The following is a 20,225-nucleotide window of genomic DNA, read 5'->3' as shown; positions in this document are numbered from 1 at the left end:
ATATATTTAGGCCCAGCACCCAGGCAGAGGAGAGAGGTCCCGTAACAGACAATCTGGCTTCATGTCAGCAGAGAATCAGTCTTCATATCATAGCAGAGAATCAGGCTTCACGTCACCCACCACTGTAAGAGTCCATTTTCATAAATTTAGGCCCAGCACCCAGGCAGAGGAGAGAGGTCCCGTAACAGACAATCTGGCTTCATGTCAGCAGAGAATCAGTCTTCATGTCATAGCAGAGAATCAGGCTTCACGTCACCCACCACTGTAAGAGTCCATTTTCATAAATTTAGGCCCAGCACCCAGGCAGAGGAGAGAGGTCCCGTAACAGAGGATCTGGCTTCATGTCAGCAGAGAACTAGTCTGCATGTCATAGCAGAGAATGAGGCTTCACGTCAGCCACCACTGCAACAGTCCATTGGCATATATTTAGGCCCAGCACCCAGGCAGAGGAGAGAGATCCCGTAACAGACAATCTGGCTTCATGTCAGTAGAGAATCAGTCTGCATGTCATAGGAGAGAATCAGGCTTCACGTCACCCACCACTGCAACAGTCCATTTTCATAAGTTTAGGCCAAGCACCCAGTCAGAGGAGAGAGGTCCCGTAACAGACAATCTGGCTTCATGTCAGGAGAGAATCAGTCTGCATGTCATAGCAGAGAATCAGGCTTCACGTCACCCACCACTGCAACAGTCCATTTTCATAAGTTTAGGCCAAGCACCCAGGCAGAGGAGAGAGGTCCCGTAACAGACAATCTGGCTTCATGTCAGTAGAGAATCAGTCTGCATGTCATAGCAGAGAATCAGGCTTCACGTCACCCACCACTGCAACAGTCCATTTTCATAAGTTTAGGCCAAGCACCCAGGCAGAGGAGAGAGGTCCCGTAACAGACAATCTGGCTTCATGTCAGTAGAGAATCAGTCTGCATGTCATAGCAGAGAATCAGGCTTCACGTCACCCACCACTGCAACAGTCCATTTTCATAAGTTTAGGCCAAGCACCCAGGCAGAGGAGAGAGGTCCCGTAACAGACAATCTGGCTTCATGTCAGCAGAGAATTAGTCTGCATGTCATAGCAGAGAATCAGGCTTCACGTCAGCCACCACTGCAACAGTCCATTGGCATATATTTAGGCCCAGCACACAGGCAGAGGAGAGAGGTCCCGTAACAGACAATCTGGCTTCATGTCAGTAGAGAATTAGTCTGCATGTCATAGCAGAGAATGAGGCTTCACGTCACCCACCACTGCAACAGTCCATTGGCATATATTTAGGCCCAGCACCCAGGCAGAGGAGAGAGGTCCCGTAACAGACAATCTGGCTTCATGTCAGCAGAGAATTAGTCTGCATGTCATAGCAGAGAATGAGGCTTCACGTCAGCCACCACTGCAACAGTCCATTGGCATATATTTAGGCCCAGCACCCAGGCAGAGGAGAGAGGTCCCGTAACAGACAATCTGGCTTCATGTCAGCAGAGAATCAGTCTTCATGTCATAGCAGAGAATCAGGCTTCACGTCACCCACCACTGTAAGAGTCCATTTTCATAAATTTAGGCCCAGCACCCAGGCAGAGGAGAGAGGTCCCGTAACAGAGGATCTGGCTTCATGTCAGCAGAGAATCAGTCTGCATGTCATAGCAGAGAATCAGGCTTCACGTCACCCAACACTGCAACAGTCCATTTTCATAAGTTTAGGCCAAGCACCCAGTCAGTGGAGAGAGGTCCCGTAACAGACAATCTGGCTTCATGTCAGTAGAGAATCAGTCTGCATGTCATAGCAGAGAATCAGGCTTCACGTCACCCACCACTGCAACAGTCCATTTTCATAAGTTTAGGCCAAGCACCCAGGCAGAGGAGAGAGGTCCCGTAACAGACAATCTGGCTTCATGTCAGTAGAGAATCAGTCTGCATGTCATAGCAGAGAATCAGGCTTCACGTCACCCACCACTGCAACAGTCCATTTTCATAAGTTTAGGCCAAGCACCCAGGCAGAGGAGAGAGGTCCCGTAACAGACAATCTGGCTTCATGTCAGTAGAGAATCAGTCTGCATGTCATAGCAGAGAATCAGGCTTCACGTCACCCACCACTGCAACAGTCCATTTTCATAAGTTTAGGCCAAGCACCCAGGCAGAGGAGAGAGGTCCCGTAACAGACAATCTGGCTTCATGTCAGTAGAGAATCAGTCTGCATGTCATAGCAGAGAATCAGGCTTCACGTCACCCACCACTGCAACAGTCCATTTTCATAAGTTTAGGCCAAGCACCCAGGCAGAGGAGAGAGGTCCCGTAACAGACAATCTGGCTTCATGTCAGTAGAGAATCAGTCTGCATGTCATAGCAGAGAATCAGGCTTCACGTCACCCACCACTGCAACAGTCCATTTTCATAAGTTTAGGCCAAGCACCCAGGCAGAGGAGAGAGGTCCCGTAACAGACAATCTGGCTTCATGTCAGCAGAGAATTAGTCTGCATGTCATAGCAGAGAATGAGGCTTCACGTCAGCCACCACTGCAACAGTCCATTGGCATATATTTAGGCCCAGCACACAGGCAGAGGAGAGAGGTCCCGTAACAGACAATCTGGCTTCATGTCAGTAGAGAATCAGTCTGCATGTCATAGCAGAGAATCAGGCTTCACGTCACCCACCACTGCAACAGTCCATTGGCATATATTTAGGCCCAGCACCCAGGCAGAGGAGAGAGGTCCCGTAACAGACAATCTGGCTTCATGTCAGCAGAGAATTAGTCTGCATGTCATAGCAGAGAATGAGGCTTCACGTCACCCACCACTGCAACAGTCCATTGGCATATATTTAGGCCCAGCACCCAGGCAGAGGAGAGAGGTCCCGTAACAGACAATCTGGCTTCATGTCAGCAGAGAATTAGTCTGCATGTCATAGCAGAGAATGAGGCTTCACGTCAGCCACCACTGCAACAGTCCATTGGCATATATTTAGGCCCAGCACCCAGGCAGAGGAGAGAGGTCCCGTAACAGACAATCTGGCTTCATGTCAGCAGAGAATCAGTCTTCATGTCATAGCAGAGAATCAGGCTTCACGTCACCCACCACTGTAAGCAGAGGCGTATCTATCGCGAGGCAAACAAGGCATTTGCCTGGGGCGGCACTTGCCAATGGGGCGGCAAAATGCCTTGTTTGCCTACACAAATACTTGCCGATCGATCCGATCCTTTACTATGCCGCTGCGAGCGGCAGCATCGCCGGCGACGCATAGTGAAGGATCGGATCGATCACTTATCTCCTCCCTCCTCCTCCTCCCGACCTTAGCTGTTTTCCTACCCGGCCTTGATACCCACGTCACTTCCAGTAGTGACGTGGGAGGTGCGTCTCTTCCCTCCGCTCCTGACTGGGTTTGTTTGCGCAGGCCCCGTAGCAGAATATTCCGGCCCAGTGCGCATGCCCGAAGCGCAGTAGGAGGCGTAGTAGCAGAAAATTCCGGCTCCTACTGCGCCTGCGCCGAGTCGCCTTATTTGCGCATGCGCAGTGTGTCAAAATATTCAAAATACAAGAGGCAGCCACAGCCGGCCGGGAAAAGTCTGCCCAGACCGGCTCCCTCCTCACACAGACAGTTGGCCACTTTGCCTGACTGACTCCTGGCCTACGTACCCTGCGAGGAGTGTCCAGACCAGGACCAGGTCCTGAGGTCCAGGCAGAGGAACAAACAGGAGTGAGTGAGAGTGAGACAAGAGAGTTAAAAAGCACAGTTCACAGTGAGAGTGAGACTTATAAATAAAGGTGGTATGATGTCAGACTGTCTATAGTGGCCCTGGCCTCTCCTTGAGGCTGCCCCATACAGACTGTATGGCCTGGGGCAGCCTCGAGGAGAGGCCAGGTGTCACCATAGACAGTCTGACATCATACCACCTTTATTTATGACACAGACACAGTGCACTATTTGCTTGTGGCTGCCCCCGGCCCCCCATACAGTATAATGTCTCCTTATGTTTGCCCCCAAATATGCCATACAGTATGTATAATGTCTCCTTGTGGCTCCCCCCGCCCCCCATACAGTATAACGTCTCCTTGTGGCTGCCCCAGTGCCCCATACAGTATAACGTCTCGTTGAGGCTGCCCCCATACGGTATAACGTCTCCTTGAGGCTGCCCCATACGGTATAACGTCTCCTTGAGGCTGCCCCATACGGTATAACGTCTCCTTGTGGCTGCCCCAGTGCCCCCATACAGTATAACGTCTCGTTGAGGCTGCCCCCATACGGTATAACGTCTCCTTGAGGCTGCCCCATACGGTATAACGTCTCCTTGAGGCTGCCCTATACATTATAATGTCTCCCTGAGGCTTCCCCATACAGTATAAGGTCTCCTTGAGGCTGCCCTATACAGTATAACATCTCCTTGAGGCTGCCCCCATACGGTATAAGGTCTCCTTGAGGCTGCCCCATGCAGTACAACGTCTCCTTGAGGCTGCCCCATGCAGTACAACGTCTCCTTGAGGCTGCCCCATGCAGTACAACGTCTCCTTGAGGCTGCCCCATGCAGTACAACGTCTCCTTGAGGATGCCCCATGCAGTACAACGTCTCCTTGAGGCTGCCCCATGCAGTACAACGTCTCCTTGAGGCTGCCCCATGCAGTACAACGTCTCCTTGAGGCTGCCCCATGCAGTACAACGTCTCCTTGAGGATGCCCCATGCAGTACAACGTCTCCTTGAGGATGCCCCATGCAGTACAACGTCTCCTTGAGGCTGCCCCATGCAGTACAACGTCTCCTTGAGGCTGCCCCATACGGTATAACGTCTCCTTGAGGCTGCCCCATACGGTATAACGTCTCCTTGTGGCTGCCCCAGTGCCCCCATACAGTATAACGTCTCGTTGAGGCTGCCCCCATACGGTATAACGTCTCCTTGAGGCTGCCCCATACGGTATAACGTCTCCTTGAGGCTGCCCTATACATTATAATGTCTCCCTGAGGCTTCTCCATACAGTATAAGGTCTCCTTGAGGCTGCCCTATACAGTATAACATCTCCTTGAGGCTGCCCCCATACGGTATAAGGTCTCCTTGAGGCTGCCCCATGCAGTACAACGTCTCCTTGAGGCTGCCCCATGCAGTACAACGTCTCCTTGAGGCTGCCCCATGCAGTACAACGTCTCCTTGAGGCTGCCCCATGCAGTACAACGTCTCCTTGAGGATGCCCCATGCAGTACAACGTCTCCTTGAGGCTGCCCCATGCAGTACAACGTCTCCTTGAGGCTGCCCCATGCAGTACAACGTCTCCTTGAGGCTGCCCCATGCAGTACAACGTCTCCTTGAGGATGCCCCATGCAGTACAACGTCTCCTTGAGGATGCCCCATGCAGTACAACGTCTCCTTGAGGCTGCCCCATGCAGTACAACGTCTCCTTGAGGCTGCCCCATACGGTATAACGTCTCCTTGAGGCTGCGCTATACATTATAATGTCTCCCTGAGGCTTCCCCATACAGTATAAGGTCTCCTTGAGGCTGCCCTATACAGTATAACATCTCCTTGAGGCTGCCCCCATACGGTATAAGGTCTCCTTGAGGCTGCCCCCATACGGTATAAGGTCTCCTTGAGGCTGCCCCCATACGGTATAAGGTCTCCTTGAAGCTGCCCCATGCAGTATAACGTCTCCTTGTGGCTGTCCCATACAGTATAACATCTCCTTATGTCTGCCCCCATACAGTATGTATAATGTCTCCTTGTGGCTGCCCCCGCCCCCCATACAGTATAACGTCTCCTTGTGTTTTTTCTTTTAAACGGGGATTTATCGCGATATATATCGTTATCGCGATAAATTTCTTACTATCGTTATCGACTGAATATTTTTGATATCGCCCAACCCTAGGTGGAGTCACGGGCCGGCAACGCTAGGGTGAGCCTTATCTCCTCCAAGTGCAGAACAGATCCTGCACACGGTCACCGTGAACACTGAGTCTGCTGTCTTCAAAAACTGTAAGTACTTAAATTAGAGTAATTCACAAAAAATCGATTACTTAGATGTTTTATGGGGTAAGGGGTTGGGTGGTTATAGGGGGGAGAATTAGGGAGGGTTTAATAGGGCCCTCGCACTTGCATCTCTCTCTGCTCTGTCCCTGATTAAAGTCTGACTGTTGCCATGGAGAGCAGACAGCAAGCCGACCTCCCATGAGAAGCAGCATGCTCCTTCAGAGCCTCCTTCCATTATAGCCGAGCAGCACGTGCTACGTCTGTTAATTTTCAGTGACGTTATGTCTGTTGATTTTCACTGACGCTATGCCTGTTGATTTTCACTGATGCTCTGTCGGTTGATTTTCACAGCATTGGTACTATTCTTAGCAGCCATGAGTGACGGGCGAAAAAGGCTAAGTGGAGCAGGTTACCGAAAAAATGCAAAAATTAGGCGTGAAAAACAAGCCAGGGAGCTTGAACAGACAGGAAAAATTGAGCAATTTTTCACGAAACCTGTGGCTTCTTCTAATACTGAGCAGGGTGAGGAGGTAGTTGAAGATTTAACTGCTGACATCTGTGAAACTGATGTTGCTACATCATGCAGTTATGATACTTCCATAGCTACCAGTAGTACTAGTATTGCCAGAGAAACAGAGACTTCTGAATCAGGTCCTTCGAGTTCAGTAGAATTTGATGATCCTGTTGTACAAATAGGAGTGAGCTCTGACCCTGCTGAATGGGTTTTAAATGATTGCACCAGAGACCATGTGGCTAAACATGGAATAATTCAAAATGAGAATCTGGACTTTACACAGTCGAGAAGGCTGTATGCGGACCATTCTAGGTTGCTAACTAAACACCTTTTTGAAAAAGAAAACTTTAATGGAGAGAAACAAAAAAGGAGCTATTTGGTTTACTCCAAAAGCAAAGGAGTAGTGTTTTGTGCTCCATGTCGTTTGTTTGGTGGCAAATCCCAGTTGGCAGAAAGTGGCTTCAATGACTGGAAAAATGGCACGGCTCGATTAAATGAACACGAGCGTTCAGCTGAACACAAATCCTGTGTGCTATCTTTAAAATCGAGAGCATGTACACTGGGGAGAATTGATGAAAGTCTTACAAAGCAGCGTTCTGATGAAATTCAATATTGGAGAAATGTTTTAAAAAGAGTTGTTGCTGCAGTTAAGGCACTTGGCACTCGAGGACTTGCTTTCAGAGGGAAAGATGACCGTTTTGGTTCCACACATAACGGAAACTACATGATGATGTTTGAATTTCTGTCAGAATTTGACCCATTTATAGCAGAACACATTGCCCGTTACGGCAATGCAGGAAAAGGAGTCACATCTTACCTCTCATTCACTACCTGTGAGCAGTTTATTCAGCTTATGGCAGATTCTGTTACAAAGCAGATAGTTAAGGAGGCAAAGGCTGCTAAATATTACTCTATCAGTGTTGATTCAACACCGGATAGCTCCCACACGGATCAGCTGGCCTTCATCTTAAGGTATGTCAAGGAAGATGGCTTACCGATTGAGCGCTTTCTACATTTTATTCCAAATCCTGGACATAAATCGGAACAACTGGCTGAAGTGGTCCTCACCACTCTTAAGTCATATGATCTTGATATTGCCAACTGTCGTGGTCAATCATATGACAATGCAAGCAATATGTCTGGCCATTATAGAGGATTGCAAGCCAGAATTCTGGAAAGAAACCCACTTGCTGTGTATATTCCATGCGCTGCACACTCTTTAAATCTAGTAGGGAAGCATGCTGCTGAAAGTTGTCCTGAAGCCTGTTCATTCTTTGGTCTCCTACAATACCTTTACATTTTTTTTACTGCTTCCACTCACAGATGGGAGATTTTACAAGAACACTTATCATCTGTGCCAAACACTGTAGCGGTAAAGAGATTATCTGACACACGATGGTCAGCCAGGGAAGATGCCTGTCGAAGCTTAAATCGAAATTGGACTCAAGTAATCGAAGCCTTAACAAAAATTAAGGAAAATACAGCAGAGGCACCAGGAACATGCAAGGAAGCTGAAGGTCTTCTGAATAAAATACAACGTCTGGAGACTGCACTTATGAGTGGTTTGTGGGGTACTATCCTGGATAGATTTGGTGCAGTTAGCAAAAAACTCCAAAGCATTGGTATTGATGTTGGAATTGTAGGGGAGCTGTATGAGTCACTGATCCAGTTTGTTCGAGAAACCAGAGGCCTATTCCCGACTTTTGAAGCTGCTGCAATGGAAAAATCAGTTGTGAAGGATTATGAGACTAAGAGGAAAGGTGTACAAGCACGGAAAGTTTCAGCAACTTCCAGCAAGACACAGGCAGAGGTAGCCCAAGAAAACTTTCGCATTAACACCTTTTATGTTATTTGTGACAACTTAGTTGCTGAACTTATGAGAAGAAAATCGGCATATGACTCTTTTGTTGGAAAGTTTAAATTCATTACTGAACTATCAAAAACTGAGCCATCAGCAATTTCACAGCATGCAAATAACCTTTGTTCTTCTTACAGCAAAGACTTGGAACAGGAGTGTTTTGTTGATGAGTGCCTCCACTTTCGTTCATACTTAATAAGTTCTTCTGCAGAAGATACCTCTGTTCTGGTGATGTCCCGAATGATAAGAGAGAGAGGATTGCAAAGTATTTATTTAAATGTGGACATTGCTCTCAGAATGTTTTTGTGTACTGCAGCAACAAATTGCTCAGCTGAGCGTTCTTTCTCGACTTTGAAGCGAGTGAAGAACTACTTGCGATCCAGAATGGGAGAGGAAAGATTGAACTCCCTGGCAGTGTTGGCAATAGAGTCTGAACTCACAAAATCTTTGGACTATGAAGAGCTCATCAACAGCTTTGCCACACAGAGAGTTCGGCGAAAGGCATTTTAGTTTCCAAGTATAATTTAGATCTAATAGTCTAATATTCAACAGTTTGCACTTAAGTCAGAAATGTTTACAGTTTCATTTGTTGTATTCAACAAGTTGCATTTCAGTTTAATATATTAATATATTTAATTAAAGTCATCTAAGTTATTAAAAACCTCATCGTGTCCGTTTCAGGATAAATTAATTGATGTAAGTAAATGGTGTGTGAAAGTCTGTGCTATGGCTAAAGTAATGTAATGGACTGGATGTGTTGATATGTACAGTGGCATTGTCTTGTATGAATGACACAAATTGTGTATGCATGTCCAGTAACAGCTGTTGAAGCCTTGGTGCTGTTACTGCTCATGTGGACTCTGGACTGACCTTGTGCTAATTCAAACAATTTGAAGACGTGATCAATATAGTATAGTTGACCTGGATGACTGATCTTTGTAAAGTGGTTGAATTTACACTTTATATTATTATATGTAAAGATTCTCTTAAAATAATAGATGGTGCAGAAAACACAAAATATTGTCCTTCGTTATTCACTTTTAAATACAGAAAGGAAGATGTGAAGCTCCGACAGGAAAGGGTGGGGCCTAAAGAGGAAGGGGCGGGGTTTACAGAGGAAGGGGTTTGGCCGTGACAGGAAGGGGTGGGTTAAATTTATATTAGGGGGTGCCCAAGTTTAGTCTCGCCTAGGGCAGCACAAAACCAAGATACACCACTGACTGTAAGAGTCCATTTTCATAAATTTAGGCCCAGCACCCAGGCAGAGGAGAGAGGTCCCGTAACAGAGGATCTGGCTTCATGTCAGCAGAGAATCAGTCTGCATGTCATAGCAGAGAATCAGGCTTCACGTCACCCAACATTGGAACAGTCCATTGGCATATATTTAGGCCCCGGCACCCAGACAGAGGAGAGGTTCATTCAACTTTGGGTAGCCTCGCAATATAATGGTAAAATGAAAATAAAAATAGGATTGAATGAGGAAGTGCCCTGGAGTCCAATAATATATGGTTAAGGGGAGGTAGTTAATGTCTAATCTGGACAAGGGACGGACAGATCCTGTGGGATCCATGCCTGGTTCATTTTTATGAACGTCAGCTTGTCCACATTGGCTGTAGACAGGCGGCTGCGTTTGTCTGTAATGACGCCCCCTGCCGTGCTGAATACACGTTCAGACAAAACGCTGGCCGCCGGGCAGGCCAGCACCTCCAAGGCATAAAAGGCTAGCTCTGGCCACGTGGACAATTTAGAGACCCAGAAGTTGAATGGGGCCGAACCATCAGTCAGTACGTGGAGGGGTGTGCACATGTACTGTTCCACCATGTTAGTGAAATGTTGCCTCCTGCTAACACGTTGCGTATCAGGTGGTGGTGCAGTTAGCTGTGGCGTGTTGACAAAAGTTTTCCACATCTCTGCCATGCTAACCCTGCCCTCAGAGGAGCTGGCATTGACACAGCTGCCTTGGCGACCTCTTGCTCCTCCTCTGCCTTGGCCTTGGGCTTCCACTTGTTCCCCTGTGACATTTGGGAATGCTCTCAGTAGCGCGTCTACCAACGTGCGCTTGTACTCGCGCATCTTCCTATCACGCTCCAGTGCAGGAAGTAAGGTGGGCACATTGTCTTTGTAGCGTGGATCCAGCAGGGTGGCAACCCAGTAGTCCGCACAGGTTAAAATGTGGGCAACTCTGCTGTCGTTGCGCAGGCACTGCAGCATGTAGTCGCTCATGTGTGCCAGGCTGCCCAGGGGTAAGGACAAGCTGTCCTCTGTGGGAGGCGTATCGTCATCGTCCTGCCTTTCCCCCCAGCCACGCACCAGTGATGGACCCGAGCTGCGTTGGGTGCCACCCCGCTGTGACCATGCTTCATCCTCATCCTCCTCCACCTCCTCATCCTCGTCCTCCTCGTCCTCCAGTAGTGGGCCCTGGCTGGCCACATTTGTACCTGGCCTCTGCTGTTGCAAAAAACCTCCCTCTGAGTCACTTCGAAGAGACTGGCCTGAAAGTGCTAAAAATGACCCCTCTTCCACCTCCTCCTCCTCCTCCTCCTGGGCCACCTCCTCTTCCATCATCGCCCTAAGTGTTTTCTCAAGGAGACATAGAAGTGGTATTGTAACGCTGATAACGGCGTCATCGCCACTGGCCATGTTGGTGGAGTACTCGAAACAGCGCAACAGGGCACACAGGTCTCGCATGGAGGCCCAGTCATTGGTGGTGAAGTGGTGCTGTTCCGTAGTGCGACTGACCCGTGCGTGCTGCAGCTGAAACTCCACTATGGCCTGCTGCTGCTCGCACAGTCTGTCCAGCATGTGCAAGGTGGAGTTCCACCTGGTGGGCACGTCGCATATGAGGCGGTGAGCGGGAAGGCCAAAGTTACGCTGTAGCGCAGACAGGCGAGCAGCAGCAGGATGTGAACGCCGGAAGCGCGAACAGACGGCCCGCACTTTATGCAGCAGCTCTGACATGTCGGGGTAGTTGTGTATGAACTTCTGCACCACCAAATTCAGCACATGCGCCAAGCAAGGGATGTGCGTCAAATTGGCTAGTCCCAGAGCTGCAACGAGATTTCGCCCATTATCACACACCACCAGGCCGGGCTTGAGGCTCACCGGCAGCAACCACTCGTCGGTCTGTTGTTCTATACCCCGCCACAACTCCTGTGCGGTGTGGGGCCTGTCCCCCAAACATATGAGTTTCAGAATGGCCTGCTGACGTTTACCCCGGGCTGTGCTGAAGTTGGTGGTGAAGGTGTGTGGCTGACTGGATGAGCAGGTGGAAGAAGAGGAGGAGAAAGCTGAGAAGGAGGAGGTGGCAACAGGAGGCAAAGAATGTTGCCCTGCGATCCTTGGCCGCGGAAGGACGTGCGCCAAACAGCTCTCCGCCTGGGGCCCAGCTGCCACTACATTTACCCAGTGTGCAGTTAGGGAGATATAGCGTCCCTGGCCGTGCTTACTGGTCCACGTATCTGTGGTTAGGTGGACCTTGCTACAGATGGCGTTGCGCAGTGCACACTTGATTTTATCGGATACTTGGTTGTGCAGGGAAGGCACGGCTCTCTTGGAGAAGTAGTGGCGGCTGGGAACAACATACTGTGGGACAGCAAGCGACATGAGCTGTTTGAAGCTGTCTGTGTCCACCAGACTAAATGACAGCATTTCATAGGCCAGTAGTTTAGAAATGCTGGCATTCAGGGCCAGGGATCGAGGGTGGCTAGGTGGGAATTTACGCTTTCTCTCAAATGTTTGTGAGATGGAGAGCTGAACGCTGCCGTGTGACATGGTTGAGACGCTTGGTGACGGAGGTGGTGGTGGTGGTGTTGGTGGTACATCCCCTGTTTGCTGGGCGGCAGGTGCCAACGTTCCTCCAGAGGCGGAGGAAGAGGCCGAGGCGGCAGCAGCAGAATAGGCCGAGGCGGCAGCAGCAGAAGAGGTAGCAGGGGGAGCCTGAGTGACTTCCTTGGTTTTAAGGTGTTTACTCCACTGCAGTTCATGCTTTGCATGCAGGTGCCTGGACATGCAGGTTGTGCTCAGGTTCAGAACGTTAATGCCTCGCTTCAGGCTCTGATGGCACAGCGTGCAAACCACTCGGGTCTTGTCGTCAGCACATTGTTTGAAGAAGTGCCATGCCAGGGAACTCCTTGAAGCTGCCTTTGGGGTGCTCGGTCCCAGATGGCGGCGGTCAGTAGCAGGCGGAGTCTCTTGGCGGCGGGTGTTCTGCTTTTGCCCACTGCTCCCTCTTTTGCTACGCTGTTGGCTCGGTCTCACCACTGCCTCTTCCTCCGAACTGTGAAAGTCAGTGGCACGACCTTCATTCCATGTGGGGTCTAGGACCTCATCGTCCCCTGCATCGTCTTCCACCCAGTCTTGATCCCTGACCTCCTGTTCAGTCTGCACACTGCAGAAAGACGCAGCAGTTGGCACCTGTGTTTCGTCATCATCAGAGACATGCTGAGGTGGTATTCCCATGTCCTCATCATCAGGAAACATAAGTGGTTGTGCGTCAGTGCATTCTATGTCTTTCACCGCTGGGGAAGGGCTAGGTGGATGCCCTTGGGAAACCCTGCCAGCGGAGTCTTCAAACAGCATAAGAGACTGCTGCATAACTTGAGGCTGAGACAGTTTCCCTGGTATGCATGGGGGTGATGTGACAGACTGATGGGGTTGGTTTTCAGGCGCCATCTGTGCGTTTTCTGCAGAAGACTGGGTGGGAGATAATGTGAACGTGCTGGATCCACTGTCGGCCACCCAATTGACTAATGCCTGTACCTGCTCAGGCCTTACCATCCTTAGAACGGCATTGGGCCCCACCATATATCGCTGTAAATTCTGGCGGCTACTGGGACCTGAGGTAGTTGGTACACTAGGACGTGTGGATGTGGCAGAACGGCCACGTCCTCTCCCAGCACCAGAGGGTCCACTAACACCACCACGACCATGTCCACGTCCGCGTCCCTTACTAGATGTTTTCCTCATTGTTATGGTTCACCACAACAACAAAAATATTATTTGGCCCAATGTATTGTATTCAAATTCAGCGGGATATAAATTTGAGGCCTAGTATTTAGGCGCTGGGTGACCGGTATGGATTTAGTGACAGAATTAGACTTGGAAATGCACAGTAGCGTGTGTGTGAAGTTATTCTGAATGACCCTATGTGCACCTTGAATATTATATACCCTTTTAGGGATAGATTTCAAATAGCTCTGATATAGCAGAAACCACTAAATTATGAAATTGCTAAATTGGGAATTGTATTTCAACCCAGAACAAAAAATGTGCTTTGACGGACACTAAATAACTTTCCCATCCACAACAGGACAGCGGTAACGAGAGATTTAGCGGAATATAAATTTGAGGCCTAGTATTTAGGCGCTGGGTGACCGGTATGGATTTACTAACAGAATTAGACTTGGAAATGCACAGTAGCGTGTGTGTGAAGTTATTCTGAATGACCCTATGTGCACCTTGAATATTATATACCCTTTTAGGGATAGATTTCAAATAGCTCTGATATAGCAGAAACCACTAAATTATGAAATTGCTAAATTGGGAATTGTATTTCAACCCAGAACAAAAAATGTGCTTTGACGGACACTAAATAACTTTCCCATCCACAACAGGACAGCGGTAACGAGAGATTTAGCGGAATATAAATTTGAGGCCTAGTATTTAGGCGCTGGGTGACCGGTATGGATTTACTAACAGAATTAGACTTGGAAATGCACAGTAGCGTGTGTGTGAAGTTATTCTGAATGACCCTATGTGCACCTTGAATATTATATACCCTTTTAGGGATAGATTTCAAATAGCTCTGATATAGCAGAAACCACTAAATTATGAAATTGCTAAATTGGGAATTGTATTTCAACCCAGAACAAAAAATGTGCTTTGACGGACACTAAATAACTTTCCCATCCACAACAGGACAGCGGTAACGAGAGATTTAGCGGAATATAAATTTGAGGCCTAGTATTTAGGCGCTGGGTGACCGGTATGGATTTACTAACAGATTAGACTTGGAAATGCACAGTAGCATGTGTGTGAAGTTATTCTGAATGACCCTATGTGCACCTTGAATATTATATACCCTTTTAGGGATAGATTTCAAATAGCTCTGATATAGCAGAAACCACTAAATTATGAAATTGCTAAATTGGGAATTGTATTTCAACCCAGAACAAAAAATGTGCTTTGACGGACACTAAATAACTTTCCCATCCACAACAGTACAGCGGTAACGAGAGATTTAGCGGAATATAAATTTGAGGCCTAGTATTTAGGCGCTGGGTGACCGGTATCGATTTACTAACAGAATTAGACTTGGAAATGCACAGTAGCGTGTGTGTGAAGTTATTCTGAATGACCCTATGTGCACCTTGAATATTATATACCCTTTTAGGGATAGATTTCAAATAGCTCTGATATAGCAGAAACCACTAAATTATGAAATTGCTAAATTGGGAATTGTATTTCAACCCAGAACAAAAAATGTGCTTTGACGGACACTAAATAACTTTCCCAGCCACAACAGGACAGCGGTAACGAGAGATTTAGCGGGATATAAATTTGAGGCCTAGTATTTAGGCGCTGGGTGACCGGTATGGATTTACTAACAGAATTGGACTTGGAAATGCACAGTAGCGTGTGTGTGTGAAGTTATTCTGAATGACCCTATGTGCACCTTGAATATTATATACTCTTTTAGGGATAGATTTCAAATAGCTCTGATATAGCAGAAACCACTAAATTATGAAATTGCTAAATTGGGAATTGTATTTCAACCCAGAACAAAAAATGTGCTTTGACGGACACTAAATAACTTGCCCAGCCACAACAGTACAGCGGTAACGAGAGATTTAGCGGGATATAAATTTGAGGCCTAGTATTTAGGCGCTGGGTGACCGGTATGGATTTAGTGACAGAATTAGACTGGGATATGGCCAAAAAATAACCACACTATTGCTGGTTAAATGCACTTGGTGACAGGCGCAGCTTGCCCCTGATGTAGTATATGGCCAAAAAATGAACAGACTATTGCTGGTTAAATGCACTTGGTGTCACAGCTTGACCAACCACACTACTGAGGGTTAAATGCACTTGGTGACAGGCGCAGCTTGCCCCTGATGTAGTATATGGCCAAAAAATGAACAGACTATTGCTGGTTAAATGCACTTGGTGTCACAGCTTGACCAACCACACTACTGAGGGTTAAATGCACTTGGTGACGGGCGCAGCTTGCCCCTGATTTAGTATATGGCCAAAAAATGAACAGACTATTGCTGGTTAAATGCACTTGGTGTGATAGCTTGACCAACCACACTACTGAGGGTTAAATGCACTTGGTGACGGGCGCAGCTTGCCCCTGATGTAGTATATGGCCAAAAAATAAACAGACTATTGCTGGTTAAATGCACTTGGTGTCACAGCTTGACCAACCACACTACTGAGGGTTAAATGCACTTGGTGACAGGCGCAGCTTGCCCCTGATGTATTATATGGCCAAAAAATGAACAGACTATTGCTGGTTAAATGCACTTGGTGTCACAGCTTGACCAACCACACTACTGAGGGTTAAATGCACTTGGTGACGGGCGCAGCTTGCCCCTGATGTAGTATATGGCCAAAAAATGAACAGACTATTGCTGGTTAAATGCACTTGGTGACGGGCGCAGCTTGCCCCTGATTTAGTATATGGCCAAAAAATGAACAGACTATTGCTGGTTAAATGCACTTGGTGTAATAGCTTGACCAACCACACTACTGAGGGTTAAATGCACTTGGTGACGGGCGCAGCTTGCCCCTGATGTAGTATATGGCCAAAAAATAAACAGACTATTGCTGGTTAAATGCACTTGGTGTGACAGCTTCACCCTGATGTAGGCTTTAGCCAAAAAACAACCACACCATTGAGGGTTAAATGCACTTGGTGACAGGCGCAGCTTGCCCCTGATGTAGTATATGGCCAAAAAATAAACAGACTATTGCTGGTTAAATGCACTTGGTGTGACAGCTTCACCCTGATGTAAGCTTTAGCCAAAAAACAACCACACCATTGAGGGTTAAATGCACTTGGTCGCAGCTTGTGCTGGCGCACCACAAGACACAAAATGGCCGCCGATCACCCCAGAAAAATGTGACTGACAAACGGTCTGGGCAGCCTAAAAACAGTGAGCAATTGAGTATCAGCAGCTCAATGATCCACAGCTGCAGATCGATCAATAATCAAGTACTTTGGAGGAGTTAATCTGCCTAATCTCGCCCTACTGTCGCAGCCGCAACCTCTCCCTACGCTAATCAGAGCAGAGTGACGGGCGGCGCTATGTGACTCCAGCTTAAATAGAGGCTGGGTCACATGGTGCTCTGGCCAATCACAGCCATGCCAATAGTAGGCATGGCTGTGATGGCCTCTTGGGGCAAGTAGTATGACGCTTGTTGATTGGCTGCTTTGCAGCCTTTCAAAAAGCGCCAAGAAAGCGTCACAAAAGCGCCAAGAAAGCGACGAACACCGAACCCGAATCCGGACTTTTACGAAAATGTCCGGGTTCGGGTCCGTGTCACGGACACCCCAAAATTCGGTACGAACCCGAACTATACAGTTCGAGTTCGCTCATCCCTAGTTGCCAGTGATTGGTTAAATAAATCTGTTAATGGTTTTGCTAGTTCACTGCTGAGCTTTGGGTGTATTCCATCAGGCCCTTGTGACTTATTTGTATTAATTTTAGACAGCTGACTTAGAACCTCTTCCTCTGTAATGACACATACATCAAAAGATTCATTAGTCTTCTTTACTAACGGAGGTCCTTTTCCTTCATTTTCCTTGGTAAAAACTGAACAGAAGTATTCATTGAGGCAGTCAGCGAGTTCTTTATCTTCTTCCATATACCTTCCTTCTTTTGTTTTTAATTTGGTAATTTCTTGCTTTAGTTTCCTTTTTTCATTTATGTATCTGAAGAATGTCTTATCGCCTTTTTTCACTCACTGAGCTAATTTCTCTTCTGCCTGTGCTTTAGAAGCTCTTATAACTTGTTTGGCCTCTCTCTGCCTAATCTTATAAATTTGCCTGTCATCCTCGTTTTTATTTTATTTATAATTCCTAAATGCTATCTTTTTGTTTTTAATGATTTTGGCCACTTCTGCTGAGTACCACAGTGGTCTCTTCCGTTTTTTGCTTTTACTGACAAGCCTAATGCAATTTTCTGTTGCCTTCAATAGTGCCACTTTTAAGTAGTCCCATTTCTCCTGGACGCCATTGAAACTGTTCCAATCTGATAGAGACTTGTATACCATTAATCTAATTTTAGAAAAGTCAGTTTTTCTAAAAACTTACACTTTTGTTTTTGTGTGGTGTGACTCACCGCAGAACGGCAAATAATATACAAACCGGATTCCCAAAAAGTTGGGACACTATACAAATCGTGAATAAAAACTGAATGCAATGATGTGGAGGTGCCAACTTCTAATATTTTATTCAGAATAGAACATAAATCACGGAACAAAAGTTTAAACTGAGAAAATGTACAATTTTAAGGGAAAAATATGTTGAATCAGAATTTCATGGTGTCAACAAATCCCCAAAAAGTTGAGACAAGGCCATTTTCACCACTGTGTGGCATCTCCCCTTCTTCTTAAAACACTCAACAGACGTCTGGGGACCGAGGAGACCAGTTTCTCAAGTTTAGAAATAGGAATGCTCTCCCATTCTTGTCTAATAAAGGCCTCTAACTGTGCAATCGTCTTGGGCCTTCTTTGTTGCACCTTCCTCTTTATGATGCGCCAAATGTTCTCTATAGGTGAAAGATCTGGACTGCAGACTGGCCATTTCAGTACCCAGATCCTTCTCCTACGCAGCCATGATGTTGTAATTGATGCAGAATGTGGTCTGGCATTATCTTGTTGAAAAATGCAGGGTCTTCCCTGAAAGAGATGACGTCTGGGTGGGAGCATATGTTGTTCTAGAACCTGAATATATTTTTCTGCATTGATGGTGCCTTTCCAGACATGCAAGCTGCCCATGCCACACGCACTCATGCAACCCCATACCATCAGAGATGCAGGCTTCTGAACTGAGCGTTGATAACAACTTGGGTTGTCCTTGTCCATTTTGCCACACTCCATTTTAAATGATCCCTGGCCCAGTGAAAACGCCTGAGCTTGTGGATCTCACTTAGAAATGGCTTCTTCTTTGCACTGTAGAGTTTCAGCTGGCAACGGCGGATGGCACGGTGGATTGTGTTCACTGACAATGGTTTCTGGAAGTATTCCTGAGCCCATTCTGTGATTTCCTTTACAGAGGTAGTAGGGAGGAATCGAGCAACTATAGACCAGTGAGTCTGACTTCAATAGTAGGCAAATTAATGGAAACCCTACTAAAGGATAGGATTGTGGAACATCTAAAATCCCATGGATTGCAAGACGAAAAACAACATGGGTTTACTTCAGGGAGATCATGTCAAACAAATCTTATAGATTTTTTTGACTGGGTGACTAAAATAATAGACGGTGGAGGTGCAGTAGACATCGCATATCTAGATTTTATTAAGGCTTTTATATTTTTTTTTGCCACTAATACACACCAAAAGGGCTTTAGAACATATAACTGCACCGTTGAAAGGCAAATAATATATATATTTTGCCGCTAATACCCGCCAAAAGGGCTTTAGAACATGTTCTAAAGCCCTTTTTGGTGTGTATTAGTGGCAAAAAATATATATTATTTGCTTTAGAACATATAACTGCACCGCTGAACGGCAAATAGGCACTTATTTTTTTCCACTTATACACGCCACAAAAGGCTTTAGAACATATAACTGCACTGCTGCACGGCAAATAATATATTTTTTTTGCCACTAACACACGCCAAAAAGGGCTGTAATTTTCTCACTTTACCACACAACGGCAAATACTTTTTTTTGTGCCACTAAGGCTACTTTCACACTAGCGTTCGATCGGATCCATTCTGAACGCATCCGATCATTTTAATGCAGACGGAGGCTCCGTTCAGAACGGATCCGTCTGCATTATATTGGCAAAAAAAAGCTAAGTGTGAAATTAGCCTGAGCGGATCCGTCCAGACTTTTACATTGAAAGTCAATGGGGGACAGATCCGTTTGAATCGGAGCTCCCGAGCGGACAGCCGAACGCTAGTGTGAAACTAGCCTTAACCATGCCAAAAAGGGCTTTATCCACATCCACTTATACACGCCACAAACGGTTTTAGAACATATAACTGCACCGCTGAAAGACAAAAAAAAATTTGTGACTAATACACGCCAAAAAGGGCTGTAATTTTCTCACTTCACCACACAAAGGGAAATAAAAAATATTGTGCCACTTACACACTCCACAAAAGGCTTTAGAACATATAACTGCACCGCTGAACAGCAAATAGGCCCTTACTTTTTCAACTTATACACGCAAATAATATATATAATTTTTGCCACCAATACACACCAAAGAGGGCTTTGGAACATATAACTGCACCACTGAACAGCAAATAATGTATATTTTTTTACACTAATACAAGCCAATAAGGGCTTTAATTTTCTCACTTTCTCACACAACGACAAATACTTTTTTGTGCCACTAATACACACCAAAAGGTTCATTAGAACATATAACTGCACCGCTGAACAGTAAATAATGTATATATTTTTTGCCACTAATACACACCAAAAAGGGCTTTAGAACATATAACTGCACCATTGAACGGCAAATAATATATATTTTTTGCCAGTAATACATGCCAAAAAGGGCTTTAGAACATATAACTGCACAGCTGAACCATGGCAAATAGGCCCTTACTTTTTACGCTTATACATGCCACAAAAGGCTTTAGAACTTATAAATGCACCACTGAACGGCAAATATATATATTTTTTGCCACTAATACATGCCAAAAAGGGCTGTCATTTTTTTGCTTCACCACACA

General features: G+C 46.5%; 1 protein-coding gene across 1 annotated transcript; it reads left to right on the top strand.

Annotated features, from left to right (window-relative positions):
• The first annotated feature begins 6,307 nt into the window (after positions 1-6,307).
• LOC122935446 (zinc finger MYM-type protein 1-like) lies at positions 6,308-8,815 on the top strand. The gene has a single exon (XM_044291213.1). It carries the CDS (start codon positions 6,308-6,310, stop codon positions 8,813-8,815), a length of 2,508 nt encoding a protein of 835 aa, XP_044147148.1.
• Positions 8,816-20,225: the final 11,410 nt, after the last annotated feature.

The sequence above is a fragment of the Bufo gargarizans genome, chromosome 4, assembly GCF_014858855.1.
Source record: "Bufo gargarizans isolate SCDJY-AF-19 chromosome 4, ASM1485885v1, whole genome shotgun sequence".
Classification (NCBI taxonomy): domain Eukaryota; kingdom Metazoa; phylum Chordata; class Amphibia; order Anura; family Bufonidae; genus Bufo; species Bufo gargarizans.
Note: the sequence above shows the minus strand (reverse complement) of the source record. Positions and strands in the feature narration are given on the sequence as shown.

What these genes read in the sequence shown, in the direction of transcription:
- LOC122935446 (XM_044291213.1), top strand. Translation starts at nt 6,308, where the DNA reads ATGAGTGACGGGCGAAAAAGGCTAAGTGGAGCAGGTTACCGAAAAAAT.